The 20454-nt window shown below is 47.7% G+C and overlaps 1 protein-coding gene across 1 annotated transcript in view; it reads left to right on the top strand.

The window, feature by feature from the left end:
• ORC5 (origin recognition complex subunit 5) overlaps nucleotides 1-20454 on the top strand; it is a 322089-nt gene that overhangs the window by 72812 nt on the left and 228823 nt on the right. The window contains exon 5 of the mRNA XM_069229642.1: nucleotides 12787-12898. Coding sequence (XP_069085743.1) covers nucleotides 12787-12898 — 112 coding nt within the window. The remainder of the gene's footprint in view (nucleotides 1-12786; nucleotides 12899-20454) is intronic.

Genomic DNA, 20454 nt, shown 5'->3' with positions numbered 1-20454 from the left:
CCCTTTTTTCCGTGCCTTCAAGTAACGTGTTTTTTCTGCGAGGCTACCAGGGAGCTACTGTTTCACTTTGTGTGTTACAATGTCTCAGCCACGGAAGTTGGGTTTTAAACACTGTAGGGAGTGCGGAGGCCGAATGTCTGTCACAGGCCCACACGAGAACTGTTTGTGGTGTCTGAGCTCTGACCATGAGGTCGAAGCGTGCGGTTCTTGTCAGCGCATGAATCCGAAGGCTGTCAAGGAGCGGGAGGCCAAGTTGTTCTTGGCAAGGTCTAAAAAGGAGAGACCTCATCGTCGTGGGTCTTCTTCCAAGTCGTCGAAATCTCACAGGCGGTATCGAGACTCTTCGACGCCGGCATGATTCACGACGCCGGTCAAGTAAGAACTGTTCGCGCTTGAGGTCGCCGTCGACTCGACGTCGTACAACTTGGGAAGTTCGTCCGACAGTTACACCTCCGCCTCGGACGACTCCTACTTGTCCAACGTCTTCGCTGTCGGTCTTCGAAGTCGATCCTCACCAGGAGCCGGCGGTCTCTCGGCGCAGATGGAGATGCACGAACCGACGCCGGCTTTGCCTCAGGCACCGGCTCCGCAAGGATATCCGGCTTTCCAGGCGCCAGACACAGACCGTGCCTCATTTCTTAATGTGATGTTCAACATCATTGCCACCAGGGCTCCGGGTGGTGGTCATTCGGGACCTTCAGGTCCATTGGCTTATGAACTGGGTGTTCCGGCTTCATACAGACCGGCGCCCTTCATGCCTTTCCTTCCTTCGGGAAGTGCTGGTTTGGCGCCGGTACCAATGGCGTCGCCTAGAAGGCCTGTGACGCCGACGACATCTACTGCCCTGGCGCCGATGAGTTCGCTGCAGCTTTCATCTACTCTGAAGAAGCCTACCGTGCCAGTGGATCCGGCGTCTGATGAATCCGATGGTCGACGCCGTCCGAGGTCTTCGGCGTCGGCAAACACCTTATCGACACCAAGGATTGAATCCAGGCTCCGCTCCAGGAGGTTGGCTCTGAGGCTGCTAGAGGAGCAAGAGTATGAGAAGCAGCTCTTGGAAGAGGGTGAGATTGTGGAGCCCCTGGGAGACCTGCAGGGCTTGGACACGGCTAATGGTTTGGACACTTCCCCGGAGTGGGACTTGGCATCTCCAGGGGAGTACACTGAAGAGGCTGCCTCTTTCCATTCGGTGGTCAGGAAGGCGGTGGATTTTCTTGACCTTCCTCTTCCAGCTGCGGATGTTAAGACTAACATTCTTACAGAGGTTTTGCATCCTTCTTCGGCTGTGGCAGAGCCACTTCTTCCTTTTAATAAGGCGCTCATTGACCCTATAATGGAGGTGTGGAAGAAGCCTGTGACTGCTACGGCAGTAAACAGGTCTGTTGCAAAGAGGTATCGCGTGGCTCCTGGAGATCCAGGGATCTTGTCTAGACACCCGACTCCGGCGAGTTTGGTGGTGCAGGCTTCATGCTCCTCACGCTCTGCTACAGGATCTTTTCCAGGGGTTCCCGCGGACAGGGAGTCCAAGATAATGGACCAATCTGCTATAAGAAGGCGTTCTCTTCATGCAGCCTGGCCCTCAAGTCAATGAATGCTACCTGTATCCTGGGCAGGTACATTTATGCTCTCATGGACGAGACCAAGACACACTCTGCATTGCCTCAGGAGGTGCTTAACCTTTTAGACGGACGCTCCGGCGGTGGCGACCAAGGTTATCTAATCTGGGCTTGATACATCGGACTCTGTGGCCAGGGCTATGGGCACGTCCATAGCGTCAAGACGGCATGCCTGGCTACGGTCTTCAGGATTCTCTTACAATGTGCAGACAACCTCACTCGATCTGCGCTTTGATGGGGATAAACTGTTTGGGACAAAAACTGACTCTGCCTTGGAGTGGTTCAAAGAGAGTAGGGCCACGGCAAGATCCTTGGGCTTGCAAGCATCCACCTCCACTTCCTTGATCGTTTAGGAGGTTTAGGGGGTTTGGGCGTGGCTCTTCGTTTCAAGGGAGATTCCAGGCAGCAGGACAGCAACCTTCTACAGCTCACCCCTATAGATCATTTAGGGGAAGGGGTAGAGTTCGTACCAGAGGGGCCACCCAGCAGCACTCTGCCTCTTCCTCTTCCTCCGGAGGGGTGCAGCAGGGAAAGCAGCCTTTGTCCTCCATCACTCCCTTTGCATGCATCTCCTGTAGGGGGGAGACTATCTCAGTTTCTTCACATGTGGGAGTCAATAACATCGGACTCCTGGGTCACCGATATTGTGGGGAAAAGTTATACTCTTCCCTTTCGGGAGTTTCCCCCTACCACCCCCCCCCCCCGCCCATCCTTCTGTTCGGAAGACCATCTTCTTTTACTGCAACAGGAAGTGCTAATCCTTTTGTCGACAGGTGCAGTAGAGTTGGTTCCAGAGCAGGAGAGGGGTCAGGGCTGTTATTCAAGATATTTCCTGATCCCCAAAAAGGATGGTCGGTTGAAGCCAATCCTGGACCTGAGGATTTTGAATTGGTTACTCAAGCAGGAGAAGTTCAAAATGCTGACCCTAGCACAGGTTCTTTTGGCGTTGAACGAAGGGGATTGGATGGTGTCTGTCGACTTGCAGGATGCTTACTTTCATATCCCGATCCGCAAGTCGCACAGGAAGTATCTCCGGTTTGTGGTGGGGTCGCAACATTATCAGTTTGCGGTACTTCCGTTTGGTCTTACTTCGGCACCTCGAGTCTTCACGAAGGTGATGGCGGTGGTTGCAGCAGAGCTCAGAAGGGGATAGCAGTATTCCCTAATCTGGACGATTGGTTGATCAAAGCCAAGTCTCCGGAGCTCCTGCAGTCGACACCCCAGTTGTTCGATCTGGGCTTTTCGGTGAACGTGCCCAAATCTCACCTGGAGCCCTCTTAGCGCCTCCTGTTCATGGGGCAGTACTGGACACAATGTTGAATCATGCCTTTCCTCCTCTGCTGCGGATTCAGGACATTCAGGGGCTGATTCCAATGTTCCAGAATGGGGCGGTCGTTCCAGTCCTCAATGTCCTTCGTCTGCTCTGTCTGTTCACTTCTTGCATTCTGCTGGTCACTCATGCATGCTGGCACATGAGGGCTCTTCCGTGGTGCCTCCGCAGGCAGTGGTTTCAGCACAAAGGAGATCTCGAGGAATCGATAAGGATCTCCAGAGATGCTGTAGCAGATCTTCAATGGTGGGCTGCAGCCAGCAACCTTTCTTAAGGAAAGCTGTTGTCGCTGCCACCTCCGGTGGACACAGTAATAACGGATGCCTCTGTTCTGTGGTGGTGGTGGTGGTGGTAGGGGGGGGTGGTGGTGGCAGGGGGGGTGGTGGCAGGGGGGGATGGTGTTAGGTGGGGTGGTGGTGGTGGTGGGGCGGGCGGGGGGGGTGGGGGGGGGGGGGGGGGGGGCAGCAGCTCATCTGGGGGACCTGGAGGTCAAAGGTCATTGGTCTCCAGTGGAACAGAGGTGTCCCATCAATCTGTTGGAATTGCGGGCGATACGTCTGGCTCTCAAGGCCTTCCTCCCTTCCCTTCTCGGTTGGTTCAAGACCTAACGGACAACACTACTGCGATGTGGTATATAAACAAGCAGGGAGGAGTGGGGTCGTAACTTCTCTGCAGAGAAGCTCTACGGCTCTGGTCCTGGGTTCAGGACCACCGGATTTGCTTGATAGCAAACCATTAGGTCAGAGTTCTGAATGTGCGTGCGGACAGTCTCAGTTGGCGCATTTCAACCGATCACAAGTGGCGTCTTCATCCAGACCTCGTCCTTTACATCTTCCAGGTGTGGGGGTATGCACAGATAGACCTGTTTGCCCCTCGGGAGAACGCGCTCTGCCCGTCGTTCTGCAGCCTCCAGTATCTGGTGCAAGGAGCTTTGGGGGGGCGCGTTTCAGATGTCCTGGAAGAGTCAGCTGCTTTACGCGTTTCCCCCCCATACCCTTGATTTCTCGGGTCCTGAGGAAGATTCGCCAAGACCGGGCCCAAGTCATCTTAATCGCTCCGGATTGGCCAAGAAGGGTGTGGTACTCAGACCTCCTCCACCTCTCTGTGCCCTCCGCTCCGTCTCCCTTACAGGGCAGACCTCCTCTCGCAATCGCAGGGGCAGGTTCTACACCCCCACCTCCAGAGCCTGCATGCCTGGAGTTTGAACGGGGCAATCTGAGTACTTTTTATCTCCCACCTGAGGTGGTGGACGTTATATTATCGGCCAGGCGATACTCAAGCAAATCTGTCTATGCAAGCAGGTGGTCTAAATGTGTGACTTGGTGTGGAGAGAATCAAATTGATCCCTTGTGTGCCCACTTACCTGACATTCTGTCGTTTGCATTATCCTTGGCGCAGAGGGGTTGTGCAGTTGCCACTGTTAAGGGTTATTTGTCCGCGCTGTCAGCCTTTCTGTGGCTTCCAGACCAACCCTCCTTGTTTAGGTCCCCAATAGTTTTGAGGTTCATTAAGGGTCTCACTAACAAGTTTCCGCCCACTCCATTCGTTATGCCACAGTGGGATTTGAACTTAGTGTTCGCCTTTCTGATGGGTTCACCGTTTGAACCGATACATTCTTGTCCCTTGAGGCTTTTAGTTTTAAAAACTGTTTTTCTAGTTGCCATTACATCTGCTAGAAGAGTGAGTGAGCTCCAGGCTCTTAGTGTGGAACCCCCATATCCCCTATAAAAGGGACGAGGTGGTGTTAAGGACTAAGGCAGCTCTCTTACTGAAGGTTGTTACACCCTTTCACTTAGGACAGTCCATCACACTTTCTTCCTTCTATCCTCCACCAAAGGAGGAAGAGAGGCTCCACCGACTTGATCCAAGAAGAGCGTTGAGCTTCTTCGTCGACAGGATGAGGGAGTTCAGACAGGACGATCAGCTCTTTGTCGGTTACGTGGGGAAGAGGAGAGGCAAAGCTGTCCACAAGAGAACGCTTTCCAGGTGGGTCGTTCTTTGCATCAAATTGTGTTATTCTTTAGCAAAGAAGGAATCTCCTGTGGGGCTACGAACCCATTCCACCAGGGCTAAGGCGGCTTCCTCGGCCTTAGCTAGAGGTGATCATGTGGTTGACATCTGCAAGGCGGCAACTTGGGCATCCCTCCACACATTTGCCAAACATTATTGTTTGGATTCTGAAGTCAGGAGGGATGGCCATTTTGCACGCTCAGTGCTGCAGGATTTCTTGGTTTGACCATTCAGGCACCCACCACCGAGTGCGGTACTGCTTTGGGACTCTATTCTTTAGGTGAGGAATCCACAGGTAGTTGTATCCATCAGAAGAACAAGTTACTTACCTTCGGTAACGCCTTTTCTGGTGGATACACTAGCTACCTGTGGATTCCTCACGGTTGCACTCGCCTCCCCGTTGCCTGGCTGGTCTTACCAAGATTTCCTTGGGTGAGCATCTGTATGTTGTAGATATGTATATACTGAGACAATGATTTATATATGTGTATATAGTCGTTTTTGTGTATGTGTGTGTGTGTATATGTATATATATATATATATGTATATGTTCTAGGTAAATATATGCATACATTTCGTATTGTAGGGTTGTATGCAGTAGGTTGTTTATTTCTATTAGTTATGTTTCATATTGGTGGAAATAAATGATGGTAAATAAGTTTGATTGATGTGTTCATATCACATCTGTAGTGTCTATGTTCACCTGTTCACCTCAAAGGCACGTAAAAAATGGTGGTAACTGACGTCTGCACGTCGCCGAGGACCTCTTATTGCCTAGATGACATTATACGGCGCCGTGTGGGAGTCGGGCAATTGTGACGTCATCGTCGACTTGCAGAGCTAGAAGAAAATTTCCGTTGAATGCTGGCGCATGGGGAAAATTCTTTAGGTGAGGAATCCACAGGTAGCTAATGTATCCACCAGAAAAGGCGTTACCGAAGGTAAGTAACTTGTTCATCTGCCTGAAAACAAATGTGCTCAGTGTCTAGCTGGTGGCCATTACTTATATATATTTTGCTTTAATAGATCCCCTTTCTTTCTTTCTTTCTTTTTTCTGAGCTTCTAGCAGCTCACCCCACTGTCCTGCTGGGCCACTAGCTTGCCCCTCATTTCATCTGCAGTGTTCTGAATCTTACGTGGCTACTGTGTCTAAAGTGGGCAGCTGTCATGAAATGCTATTGTCTTTTGTGTATGATTATTTTACCATGCTGTGATAGCCAATATGTGTAAAAAAGCATCATCTTGGCTGCCTTAGCTTGGTACAACAGTGATGCACTGTAACATTTCAAGATGCCCATCCATACGATATTAAATGCGGATACATCTTGAAATGGTGTTATGCTTGGTGTATCGTTGTTTTTACTGCTCCTAGATGGCCAGTGTATTGCTTGTGAACATGGCAGCTATGTTAAACTTTTGAAATGTCAATTCCCTATGTAAGATACCATTGCAAGATGGTTGACTGCTACAGAGTTTACTTTTATTGCAAGACTATGCTGACCAAATTTAGGTGACAGCATGTTTTATCTTCCATGTGCTTAATACAGTTTTTGTATGTCAGTATTGGCGCAAAAGTGGGCAAATGCAAAAATTAGTCAGTGGGTGGATGAATGGATGTTTGAGTGACAGGATGAGTAAAAGAGTGCATCTCTAATGAATTATTAAGTGCCTAAACTTATCCATTGTTTATAAGCCAGTCTAATGGCGTCGCTAAAGATTACTCTGGTCTTTGATTATTTATGAAAGGCAAATCCAACCAGACTGGCATGCCTATATTGATTACCGGCGATATTAAAACTTTGCCTTATTCGTGTTGAGCAGGGTCTGTTCTCAGATTAATTATATCAAGGCACTGTTCTTTGCTTGGTTTTGTTGTTTAATCACTGATGTATTTTGTAGGCTTGTTTGGGACGAGTCTGGCTTTTAGTTTGATTTGTTTGGCTTGTCTGCTTTCTTAATATTAATCTACGCCCATACGCAGATATATATGTGAGGTTAGTTTTCTTTGTTAGAACTGCTGCTGTTGTTTATGGTACTTATATTCATTTATGCCATATTTTCCATGGTATTTTTTATTCTGGGATCATTTGGTGAGGGAACATATGTATAGGTGACGTTGCGCTTTTGCAGTATTTAATTTCTGAATTTTGTTTCGTATACAGTGTTCAACAAAAAAACACAGAACAATTAACCTGTGTTGAACTTAGACCTTTCTGCCAGGTCATCCCCAGACTTTTTGCCTTCACCCTTTTGGTGTGCTGGCTTTGTGTGTCTGGCTTTAGGACTGCACACTTTACCACTGGTAACTAGTGTTAAAGTGCTTGTGCTCTCTGCTCTAAGTGTGGTAAAATTGCCTTATACTTAGTTGATTTAATTTTTTGTAAGTCCCTAGTTAAGTGATACGATGTGTACCCATGGCATGTAAATTAAATGCTACTGGTGGGCCTGCAGCACTGATTCTACCACCCACATGAGAAGCCGTTTAAACCTATCTTAGACCTGCCATTGCAGCCTGTGTGTGCAGTTGTAAACTTCCATTTCAACCAGGCAGAAGAAACCTTTTGGCAGGCCCAAACGTTCCCTTATAATACACATGTTGCCCCTAGGGGAGGCCCTGGCCAGCCCAGAGCGCAGGATGCAGTGTATTAACATTGGACATTTACTTCCAAATTTACATGTCCTGGTGGTGAAACACTCTGCCATAGGATAACATTTGAGTTAATGTATTATATTTAATATGCTGTGATTTCCAAATGGGAACAGGTAACCAGTTCTTGTTTGGTGTCTTTGGAATTACAATGAAAAATCCTCTTTCATGGTGAGGACTGGTTTTAAATTATAATTTTGAAAATGCTATTGTTAGGAATGTTGCATTTTCCTGCCTTAGTCATTTAGTGCTTGCAGCCTGTCACTGGGTCACATGAGTGAGTGTAGCTGACAGTTGGGCTTTGTGTATTCTTCCTTGACAGCCACACACAATCGAGAACTTAGGTGGGCCTGGATGGGCCATTACTGGCAGGATGGGGTGGCAGGTGACTCCAAGGGCTAGTCTGCAGGCCACCTGTTCAGAGCCACAGGGACATAACTGGCTTCCAACCGCCTGAACCAGCACCCAGATCCAGCTAGAGTAAGCCCCTGACCCCCAAGTGGTGTCCCTCTGGTCCTGGACCCTTGGTGTGGCCTCAGTGAAGTTTAATTGAAGTTTCTGGGCTCTTCGCAGCCACCAGTGGGCCCCTTGATGTCAAAACTTTGTCGATGCGCTGCCCTCCAACAGGATGTCCCGTCAACCCGACTGCCACTGCGAGGCTCCGGCCTGAACGTTCATGGCAACAAGAAGATACTTGTGCTACTGCGACAACCGCCTGTGATGCCAGGCATGCTCTTCAAGCTACAGTGACTGTCCACATCACTATCCCTGCTCCTCACGTCCACTTCCACCATGAACGGGTCTCTTTGCACTGGGTGGAGAAGGTAACTTTTCAGCTACACTAACCTGATCACAGTATCCTACCTGCACTCCATTGAGGGTGGCCTCAACTTGTGACTTACTCCCAGTTTCGCACGACCATATAGCCTTGAGTGGGACTTTGGACATTTTGGCGCTATTTTCACTTAATTCTTCAAAACTGCATATCCCTGGATCTGCTGATTGGATTTTTGTTTTTTGGTCTTGATTTATTTGTTATAGTTTGCTCTATTTGTCGAAATTGGTTTGGGATTTTTCTTGTGCTGTGTTTTTACTTTATTACTATTTGTGTGCTGCATACATACTTTACACATTGCCTTTAAGTTAAACCTGACTGTTCTATGGCAAGCCAGAGCGGGGGTTGAATTTAGGTTATTTTTTATTTTATTGTTCCTCATCCTGACTAGGATTGTGATTTCTGCTTGAGTAGGGTTTAGCCCCACTCAACCAGTAACCCAATTTCTCACAGTTTGTATTGCAGTAAAATGGTGTTTTGTACATCTAGTAACATTGCAAATCCAATTGGAGCGCTAAAGCCTTTCACCCTCATCCCTACCATTAACATCTTTTTCATCACCACGACATGGAGATTGACTAGGAGTCCCCTGACTTTACAATTGATCATAGTGGTTATGCCATGGTGTTGGAAAATGGGTTATTGGTAGGGCAGGTAGGTACCTACACCTAGCAACAAGCCACTAACCTCCACCTAGGTACAGTTAGGTCTCAGTAAATTAATCCCAGCTCAACCCTTGGTAGCTTGGCAACGAGCGTCAAGGCTTAACTTAGGAGACAAAGTGTAAAGCATTCAAATATCACAAAACAGTAATTAAATAAAACACAGGAAACAGTTTAAAAATCCAAAACCAATTTATAAAAATAGTTTATATTTTTATCTTTAAAATGACACAAAAACGATTAAAATCGGTTCAGGGGAACCGGAGATATGAATTTTTAAAGAATTATTACTTTTCTAGCGCTTAGAAACAAAAAGCGCCAATCGGGTCATCTGGTTGCACCTCGACCGGGGCAAAGTCAAACTTTCAGGCTGACCGCGATGGAGCCCTGCTCGGCTACAGGTCGCGGGAGGCCTCTGTTAAAAAGTTACCTTCTGACTTAGTCTTTATTTTGAAGTTTTTCTTCACCGGGACGAACCTGCCAGTTGAATCCGACCTCCTGGAGCCCTTGTCCGGATACGCGATGTGGGTTTCCTCGGTGGAGACTTTTACCTTCGGACTTAGTCGTTTTTTCGAGGTGAAAATCCTTCGACCGGGATAAACCTGGATCTTGATCCGACGTCCATGGAGCCCTTCTCGGATACGATGGCTGGGAGGTCCCGGTCAACTTTTTACGTTCGGACTTAGTCTCTTTTTTGGATGTTTTTCTTTACCGGGACGAACCACGAACTCAGGCCGGGTCGCGGTTGAGGCAAGCCGGCTAGAATTTCCGCGGCGGGTCGGTCCCTCTCTGGAGCTTTTTTCCAAAAATTCTCAAATCTTTTCCAAACTTCTGGGGCTTCACCCAGATGTTCTTTTAAGGTTCTTTTGGGGTCCACAGCTCACCCCAAGGGTCCAGAAGTTCTGTGATGGTCCTTGGGGGGTGCGGACTTCAACTCCCAGAATGCACCTGGCGCAAACTCCTTTTTGGCCACTGGACAGTGGTCAGCTGGTCGCTTTCTTCAGGAGTTGGTGCAGGGGACTCTGGTTTAGTAATTTTTCACCTGTAGCAAACAGGGAGTCCCTCCTTGAACCAGTTGAAGCCAGGCAAAGTCCTTCTTGTGGTGAAGCCCAAGTGTGCAGCTGGTGCAGTCCTTCTGAGTGCAGGTTCCAGGTGCAGGCCAGGGGTCCAGCAGGGCAGTCCTTCTTCTTCTTTAGTTCCTTTCTTGTTGAATTCTGGAGGGGATCTGAGGCGTGGGTGCAGGTCTGCCAGTTTTATCCTTGCTCCTGGGTGAAAAGCAGGGGGGCCCTGGTTCTCCAATCAGGGACAGGGTCGTCCCCCTGTGATGACCACTTCCTGGGAAGTGTGGCAAAAATCCATCCCAGAAGGCAACAGTCTCCAAAAATCCAAAATGGATGAATCTGATTTTTGGAGGAGAGATCTGGCTGAGCCCACCCACTGGTGTGGCTAAAAATCATAAACACACCCCTCTCCTGCCCTCTCCTAATCTAATCAAGGGGGCACCTAGCTGTCTGGGGTTGCAGGATGTGGGGGTGTTGCTGGGTGCTCCAGATGTCCTTCTCTGCCTTTGAAGACCAGTTTGGCAGCCCTCCCCCTTCCTGCCTCACCATCTGCTGAGGGGAGATTCTCTCCCCCAAGCACATTCCTTTGTGTGAAGCCAGGCCACTTCACACCTCATTAAAGTAGCCTGGCAGAAGCTGCTGCAGGCTGGCCAATCAGAGCACAGCAGCAAAAACAATGCAGAGCTGAAATTGGCAACTTTTTAGGTAAAGTCTAAACTTTTTACCTGCACTAGTTATATTAAATCCCACAACTGGAAGTTGTGGGATTTATTATAACAATCAATTTGATACCAAATTCTTGGTATGTAACATTTAAGGAGACTTTAAAATTTAAAATAAAGTCTGCCCATTCTAGCCTATGAAGGCCATTTCCTTCAATGAGGGAAAAACGAATTTGGCTGTTTTACCTCACCAGGGCTTATAAATCTATTTTTATAAAGTCCCTGCTTATAGTTACATGGCACCCAGCCCTAGGGGCACATAGGGCACACCTTAGGGGTGACTTATATGTAAACATAAGGTAGTTTAAGACTTTGGAAGTACCTTTAATTCCAAAGTCGAATTTGCATATAACTTTAATTTAAAAGCAGCCAGCAAGGCAGGCTTGCTTTTAAAATGACACTGGGCACCTCAGCAATGCACCTAGGTGTGCACCACCTATGCTGTGGTCCCTAAACCTACATGCCCTACCATATACTAGGAACTTATAGGTAGGTTAACTTAGCCAATTATAATTAGCCTAATTTGCATATCCATTTTACACAGAGCACAGGCCCTGGGACTGGTTAGCAGTACCCAGGGCACCATCAGAGTCAGGAAAACACCAGCATAAAGTGGAAAATGGGGGCAAAAAGTTATGGGGACTCTGCAATCAGCCCTAGTTTCTCACACATGGACTCCAAATTTGTGAGTATTTGTTATTGCAGCCCCATGCTATGTAAACTGCCTTTTCCACAAAGGAGCAATAGTCCTTACGCCTGAGCCTTTAAGCCCTCCGTGGGACTTCTGCATCTTTACATATTTTTGCAATGTCCTGCTTGCCTGCTAGGAGCCTCATGCCCAGCAGAGCACGAACAGCCAGCGAGCCTCTCCATTCCTCCCAGATACCTAGAAGGGCCACCTTGGGCTCTAGTGTAATCTGTTGTTCAAGGATCTCCCACCAGAATCTTTGGATGAGTTCCCAGCACATGCGACTTTCAGAGAGTCCCAAATGACGTGCATGAGTGTGCCCTCAGGATGGCCACACGAGTCACGCAATGCTAGGGGATCTTCTGGTTTTCCAAAGCCTGAATGTGTGGTATAAAGCTCTGTGTAGGAACTTGAATTGCATGAGTCTAAGCAAAGCTGATATCTTCCGGGTTCAGGGGGGCATTCAGGCTAGCATCAATTTCCCTATATCTCCCTCCCATCTGCTGTGTAGCTCAGTGAACCTCATAGTTTGTTTTTTTTTGTCTTTTTGATCTGCTGACTTTTGGTAGTTAGTTATTCAGCCTGTATCGCAAAGTTTTTTTGTTTTTTTTGGTTCTAGTAACCTCATTAATGTTGTTTTGCATGCAGTATTTAGTTGGGATTTTGGTGGTGTTGAACTGCATGGCACTAATGAGGCATTTAGTTACAAATTAACCCTTCTTTGCAAGGAAAAGATTGGTAGTTCGTAGTCTGATTTATTCGAGAGCTTCTTAGTCCTCTCAGTTGTTCCCTCTGCCATATCTGTGGCCGTTCTGTTCTCTTTGGGAACACCAAGCAAGATGTAATTGTTGAGAATCCGGCTGTTTGTATGTCCACATAATTTTAAGTGCAAGCCGGTTTGCCTGATCTCTTGACCTCTGCTACCTGTTGCGAATTAAGGACTATGGCGGAATATACTAGGGCTTCATGTTGTGAGTTGTGGAGTATACTATGACTTCATATTGTGAGTTGTGACGTTGTCTGTTCCACAAATACTTTTTTTTTTTATGAATATATTAACATTTGAGTTTCTAATTTGTTTTTCTCAAGCGAAAATGAACAAAAGAATTCATTATAACAACGTTTGAATTTTATAGTATTCTCCTTTAAATGTGGCGTTTTAAGAGTTTGGTCTGCAAGCCCACTTATACTTAAAATGTTTTTCTTGTTTTGCAGACTAGCAGCAACGTGACCGTTGTTTTTCTTAGTGAACTTGTGTGGGAAAAATTCCGACCAAATACAGGCTGCCTTGAACCTTTTACGATGTATTTTACAGACTACAGCAAAGGTAAGTCTTTCGCTTCCACATTGAATATACTCCAAATTTTAAATTTCTTGGCGTCGAGTTTAAATTGTAAATTAGGCTTATCCCACAATGGGTGGGAAGTGAGTGCGAATGGATTTACAAATTTAAAATGGGAGGAAGTGTTGTAGCGATATATATGTAAAGTAAAGATTTTGATATGGTATAATTTTTGTCCATCTCAACACTGCAGGATACACCTGCAATTTCAGTGGCAAAGTTATAACCATGTGTGGTGCTTCATAGTGCAGGTTCTGTATGCGCTTTCCAGATCTCAAAGTCGGCCCTCCCCAATGAAAGTCTAATACGAGAGGCACGAATGATGTAGTCGTAGACTTCCCAGTGTTGTCATTGGTTGGCTCCTTCGACTAAATCAGTATTCACAAACCGTTTCATTGATCTTGTTTTTCTGTGATTAACCAAGTTGGACAATGCTGCAATAGTCTATCTCCGTTTTATCATGATGCCAGGCCCCACCTGGCAGTTTTATCTCGGCATTCTGTTAACCCCCAGTTTTGAGGAAGCGACAGTACTAAACAGACAGTTTTGCTTCTTGTGGTCTCCTGTAGCATTTTCTGAAACCAATGAACAGAAGTTTTGAGTATTCTTTTAAGTGTAGCTTTCTAAGGAAGGATCCGTTTATTTCCTTTTGAAATTGAAGTGCAGGGTTATGTACTAAAAGTTTGGGCCCAATTATGGCTGGAAAACGACGCGCTAATATGCCTCCCGCTGAAATTGCCAATACACCAGAGACTGTGGGGAGGCAATTACTTTCAGTTACAAGTTTTTTGGACGAATAGGCAGGAATGTGTTCTGTCACACCGAGTCAGTCATGTTATTAACATATATTTCAAATGGGCACTAAACCAGTTTCTCGACACCCTGGGGTATCTGGTGTAAAAAGACATTGAGTCCCGTTTTTAGGTCGAGCGCCCAAGCGCTTTGACCTTTTGTAAGAATTGTGGGATTTTAACCACGCCCATCACTTTCATTCGTTCCCGGGCTTGCCTTTCAAAAATCCCCTGATGTCATTTATAATTGCTTTGTTTTTCCTGCAGACTGCCCCTTTACACGGATTATTGCACGATTGACGATACTCTTAAGTGAGGGCGAACTGTTTCTTTTGTCTCTCCCTTTTGAGCTGCATGGCACTCAGAGCGTCAAATGGCACAACAGCTTGAACTTGATCAGTGGTATTGAAGCACTGGTCTTATTGTTCAGTTACCTAATCAGTCATTTCTTGTGGCTGTCCCCTAAAACACATGGCATTGGTAAATGCTTTGCATAAAACCGGAATCCTCAAAGGGAAATCGGCTCTCTTGGCATAGCAGGAGAGACAATACTACAATATTCTCTACACTCAGAAAAACTCGACCCATGATGCTTTGCAAGCATTCTTTTTCACAAAAGTTTTGTCCATAACTCAGCCTGTGGTGGTCCTAGGACAGTGGGACCCCACCAAAACATTAAACACGACGTGCTCTTTCTGCCTAGTTCATCTTTGGGTCCCTCCACTATTCATTCTATTTTTAAGCATCCTCATGGCTGGGACTTTTGTTTTGTAGCTGGGAATAGCTTGTGTTTTAAGGGCTTTGTTTGTAATATCATTGCTATAGGCCTGTTGCCCTGAATATACGTAATGCACTATGTTCTTGAGGGGCTACATATGTGGTTACTCTGCATTATTTATTGCCGTTTGAATTTTTTTAATTTATTGCCATTTTCTTGTGGGTATGTCCTCTAGGGGCTAACTATATAGTGCATGACCATGTTTCTTTCAAATGCTATTTTCATTGTGATGTCTTCTAGGGGCTGTTTTAAGCATTAGTCATAAAAAATACATTAAAATATCTGTGGCACAGAAACTTGCCCCATAATGCTTTGCAGGACATTACTTTTACAAAATATTTTTGCCTATAGCTCAGCCTGTGGTGGTCCTAGGACAATGGGACCACCTTCAAAACATTGACCACAATGCACTCTTTCTGTCTACATCATCTCTGGATCCCCACACTGTTAGTGGGGACTCCAAAGTAGTAATCCCTCCCACCATTCAATGTCTTTTAAGCTTTCCTATGGCTAGAACATTTGTTTTATAGATAAATACGTTTTTGTTTTAGGCCTCCTAGCCCTAAAAATGCTGTATAGGGGCTAGGTATATAGATATATTGGATTATTTTCTCCTGTTTTTTCATGGGGTTATGCCCTCTACAGGCTAACAGTATGCTTACATGACCATGTTTTATACAAATTGTTTTTGTTATGTGCCCTCTAGGGGCTGTTTCGAGCATTACTGTGTAATCCAAACGTTTCTTTCTGATAAAGGTTTATATAATAGCTGTAAATGTTTTAATAATCTGTCCTTTTTACAATTATGACCATCATTCAGACCACCTTAACACTACCACTATGACTGTTTGAACACTCTTGATTTGTTTGGGTGACCCTTTTAGTGGTTGTCTTGTGTCTTTTTGGGGGGGAAATTGTGTTAACCAGCCAGCAACTCTGATGGCGGGGTGGTGAAAGTGGCATTCTATTGGAATTACCATTGCAGATTAGGATGCTAAATGGAAACAGAAACATTTTAATTTTTGTTGAAGATAGAGGAAGAAGATAAATGGAAGTGGTGTCGTTATATGTAGGGCCACTGGAATTATATGGCAGGAAAAGGCAAAATTATTAGGCAGGGTTGACCAATTTATGTGGCAAGAAAAGTCCAGTTATGAAGTTACAAAGCTGATAGCTCTAACTCAAGCAAATGCGAGACCTATTGCATTGCAAATGCTTGTTTTTTTCATGGTTTGTAATCCAGATGCGTGTGATAACTGGAGTTACCAGTCTCCTCTGGATTAATGCACCACTTGTAATGAAATCCTTTGTCCTCCAGAAACTGTTTGGACAGTTTCCAAGATAAATGTGTTCTCCTTTAGCGATTTCAAAACGTAACTTTCAGTTTTAAAGTTCCATATCTGATAGAGGCTTCTAGTTGCAGATTGCTTACCTTAGAATTTCCCCCAGGCATCAGACTGGATCGGGAGATTTTTCTTCGAGCAATACCCTTGCGCGTCAGTAGGTGGCATCAGTCGACTCAACGGGCGTCATTGGTGTCGTAGTTGCTGTGATGACGTCGGGAGTAGTATATAGATGCTGCCTTCGTGCAGTGACGTCGGTTCCTTTCTTTCCGCGCCACGCTCTGATCCAGAGAAGAGCTACCTTGGTCTCTTTTTGACTGACTTCGACCGTTTTGTCGAGTTTTTGTGAGAAATTTGGTGCGCCGAGGATGTCCCTAAAGACCGGTTTCAAGCCGTGCGAGGACTCATTGTACGATGTCGGTGACGGATCTTCATCGAGTTTGTCTGTGGTGTCTTGAGAGCGTCCACGACCCGAAGTTGTGCTCCAAGTGTCGGGCCATGCACCCGAAGGCTTTGAGGGAGCTGTGTCTAAAGCTCATGGCTGCCTGGCACTTGACTCCGTGTAAGTCCTGGTCTCGATTGAGAGGAAGGTCTCGAGACTGGTCACGGAGCCATCACCACATCATCTTACAAATCCTCGGGTCAAGGTAAGAAGAAGAAGAAGAAGAAGTCTAAGAGATCCCATCGCTCTCTGACTTCGCCCCGTCATTCGACTGACGTGGGAGGAATGTCCATGCACAAGGCCTCAGTCCTCCGAGCCTGCGTCTAGGTCGTCTCTGCGCTTCCCCGAGTTTGCCAGAGTGACCCCCGCCCAGCTTAAAGAGTTTTATCAGGCCATGCGCCTCATCTTTGGGCGGTCCGACCCCAATACGGCACCTTCGGGCCCAAGGGGTTCGGATGAGGGGCCTTTGGTTTCCGCGCTGGCGACTTCGGCTCCGACCACCGAGGTCACCTCTGGATCTGCATGTGGATCCGCACAGGCGCCGGTCGCACCCTTGAGACCTTTCCCGGTGCCAGGTCGATTGTTGACGCTCCCGACGTCGGTGGTGCCCACTATCGACGTCAACCCGATTCTTATCCCAGACGAGTTGGAGCGGCATCGGCTGACGCCACCTTAGACGTCGATTGGGGCCTATCCGCCCCAGGTCGGATTTGGACCCTTTTTCTTATGGGTACGGATATGGAGAGGGATTGAAGGGGTCCCTGGACCCTTATGAATACCAGGATGACCCATCTTTGGACTGGGCTCAGGAATTGGGCGACGCCAGTGGTCTGGATACTTCTCCTGAATCTGTCATGCTGTCTTCTCCTACTGTGGCTACGGCAGAAGGAATGATTTATGGTATGGTTGTCAGTAGGGCAGCTGAGGTCCTTGGTCTTGAGCTTCCCACTGTTGAGGTCAGGTCTAATCTCCTGACAGAGGTGCTTCAGCCTGGGGCTTCTACTTCAGAACCCCTTTTGCCATTTAATGAAGCCCTCGCCGATGTCCTTTTTTGGTACCTGGTCCAAACCCAACACAGGGGCTCCTGTGAATAGGACTATGGCACGCCGCCATCGTCCCGCTCCGAACAACCCTAAATTCCTGTCCAAACACCACTTGCCTGAGAGTCTTGTTATCCAGGCTTCCTCTTCTTCAGGCGCATTCCCTTCTGCACCCCCGGATAGGGAATCCGAAAGACTGGAACAGTTTGGCAAGAAGTTATTTTCTTCCTCCACCGCATGCCTTTTGGGCCACTATTCTCACTCTATGTGGGATTAGGCTGCGCAAGTTTTCTGAAGATACAGAAGGAGGCCTGTGCTATCGTCTCCCAAGCTGTGAATGATGAGAAAGATGTGGCCAAGTTCACAATCCGTTGAGGCTGGACACAACCGACTCTCTGGGCAGATCGTTTGCTACGATGGTGGCCTTACAACGCTATGCCTGGCTGCATACTTCTGTTTTTTCTGGGGATGTCCAACAATCACTCGTGGACATGTCCTTTGATGGCTCACATCTCTCCGGAGACAAAGCGGACTCTGCCTTGGAGAGATTCAAGGATTCCTGGGCTACGGCTCGGTCCCTTGGTCTTTCCTCTGCCCCTCGCCCACCGGAGTCTGCTTTTTGCCCCTCACGTTCTGCATCCAGCCACCGTGCCACCCATGCTGTTCAGCCTCTGCGTGGCCGGTGACGCGGAATCCCACGTGGCCGTGGGACAGGAAACCCGAGGTCTGCCCAGTCCACCTCTGCCCCCGCTGCAGCCTCCAAACCCTCCTAGTCCGTCCCCTCACTCCCATCCAGTTGGTGGCAGGATTAACCATCCCCTACCCCACTGGGAATACATCACCATGGACAGGTGGGTTTTGCAGATAGTTCGAAAGGGCTACTCCCTCCCTTTCGAATCTGCTCCACCAACCATGCCTCCATCCTTCAGTCACCTTCCAGGGGATCATTTGACGCTTCTTCGCCAGGAAGTCACAGCTCTCTTAACCAAGGGAGCTATAGAAAAGGTCCCTGTGCCAGAAGTAGGTCATGGTTGTTATTCCCACTACTTTCTGATACCAAAGAAGGACATGGGTTACGTCCTATCCTAGACCTTCGGAATCAAACTACTTCCTCAAGAAGGAGAAATCCAAAATGCTCACCCTGGCTCAGGTTCTGTTTGCCTTAGACCCAGGAGACAGTATGGACTTGCAGGATGCTTATTTCCACATCCCCATCCTGCCTGCCCACAGACGTTACCTACGATTCGTGGTAGGTCATGAGCACTTTCATTCTACTGTGCTCCCCTTCGGCCTTACCAGCGCCCCTCGGGTGTTCATGAAAGTGATGGCGGTGGTTGCAGCTCATCTGTGTAGGTTAGGGGTCTCAGTCTTCCCCTACCTCAACAACTGGCTGTTGAAGGCGTACTTACCCCAGAAAGTAGTCTCCCACCTTCAGACTACGGCGAACCTCCTGCACACACTGGGGTTCACTATCAACGGGCTGAAGCCACACCTGACTTCCTCTCAGACGCGCCCTTTCATCGGAGCTGTTCTGGACACAGTGCAGTTTCGGGTTTATCCTCCCAAAGGCGAGTCCAAGACATTCAGGCTATGATTCCGATCTTTTGGCCTCAGTCTTGGGTTTCGGTGAGACTGACTCTGAGACTGCTGGGCCTCATGGCATCCTGCATCCTGCTAGTAACACATGCCAGATGGCATATGCGGGCTCTGCAGTGGGACCTGAAGTTCCAGTGGGCGCAGCATCAAGGGAATCTCTCTGACATGGTCCAGATCTTGGAGGGGACAGCAAAAGACCTGCAGTGGTGGCTTTTGAATCTGCATTGGGTCCACGGCAGATCCCTCTCCCTTCCCCAACCAGATCTCTCTGTAGTGACAGATGAGTCCCTTCTGGGTTGGGGCAGCCACGTGGGAGAGGCGAAGATCAGAGGACTCTGGTCTCCGGCGGAGTCAGGGCTCCATATCAATCTTCTGGATCTCCGGGCGATCAGGCTTGCGTTGAAAGCTTTCCTTCCCTCTCTCAAAGGGAAAGTGGCGCAGGTGTACATGGACAATACTACCGCCATGTGGTACTGCAACAAACAGAGCGGAGTAGGGTCCTGGACCCTTTGTCAAGAGGCACTACGCCTCTGGACATGGCTGGAACGCCAGGGCATTACCCTGATGGTTCAACATCTGGGGGGTTCCCTGAATGCCAGAGCCGATGATCTCAGCTGTCGATGCACAGCCGATCACGAATGGCATCTCCACCTGAAGGTGGCGCATGGTCTCTTCCAGCAGTGGGGAGAGCATTGGTTGGATCTGTTCACCTTCGCAGAGAACCCGCAATGTCAGCTGTTTTGTGCGTTGAAGTTTCCAAGATGGCACTCGCTCAGAGATGCTTTTCGTCTGAAGTGGAACTTCGGCCTCCTTTAGCCTATCCCTCTTCTGCCCAGAGTTCTTAAGAAGATCAGGAACGACCGGGCCCAAGCCATCTTGGTGGCTCCGGACTGGGCATGGAGAGTATGGTATCCCGAGCTATTGAGCATGTCGATCGATCCTCCACTCAGACTGCCTCTTCGGGCGGATCTTCTGTCGCAGCATCAGGGGAAGGTTCTTCACCCAAACCTGTCCAACCTCCGCCTTCATGCATTGAGATTGAGCAGCGACAGTTGATGATTTTTGATCTTCCACCCAAAGTCTGCGATCTTGGCAGCCAGGCGTCCCTCAACCAAAACTGTATACGCATGTCGTTGGAATAAATGTGTGGCATGGTGTACCAACAAATCTGTTGATCCCCTTTCTGCTCCTCTATCCAAAGTTCTTCTGTTCATTCTTTCTTTGGCCCAGCAGGGCTCTGCTTTGGGCACCCTTAAAGGGTATTTATCTGCCATTTTGGCCACCCTAAAATTACCTGATCAGCCCTCACTTTTTAAATCTCCTATTGTGAGTAGATTCCTAAAAGGCCTCAACAATTTATTTCCTCCCGCTCCATTTATTATGCCTCAGTGGGACCTCAATCTTGTCCTTATTTATTTGATGTGTACTCCCTTTGAGCCAATTGTCCCTTGCGGCTCCTCACCTTCAAAACTGTCTTTCTTGTTGCAATCACCTCTGCTCGCAGGGTGAGTGAGCTTCAGGCCCTTTTCTCAAAACCTCCATACTTGTCTA

The sequence above is a fragment of the Pleurodeles waltl genome, chromosome 4_1 (assembly GCF_031143425.1).
Source record: "Pleurodeles waltl isolate 20211129_DDA chromosome 4_1, aPleWal1.hap1.20221129, whole genome shotgun sequence".
Taxonomy (NCBI): Eukaryota; Metazoa; Chordata; class Amphibia; order Caudata; family Salamandridae; genus Pleurodeles; species Pleurodeles waltl.
Note: the sequence above shows the minus strand (reverse complement) of the source record. Positions and strands in the feature narration are given on the sequence as shown.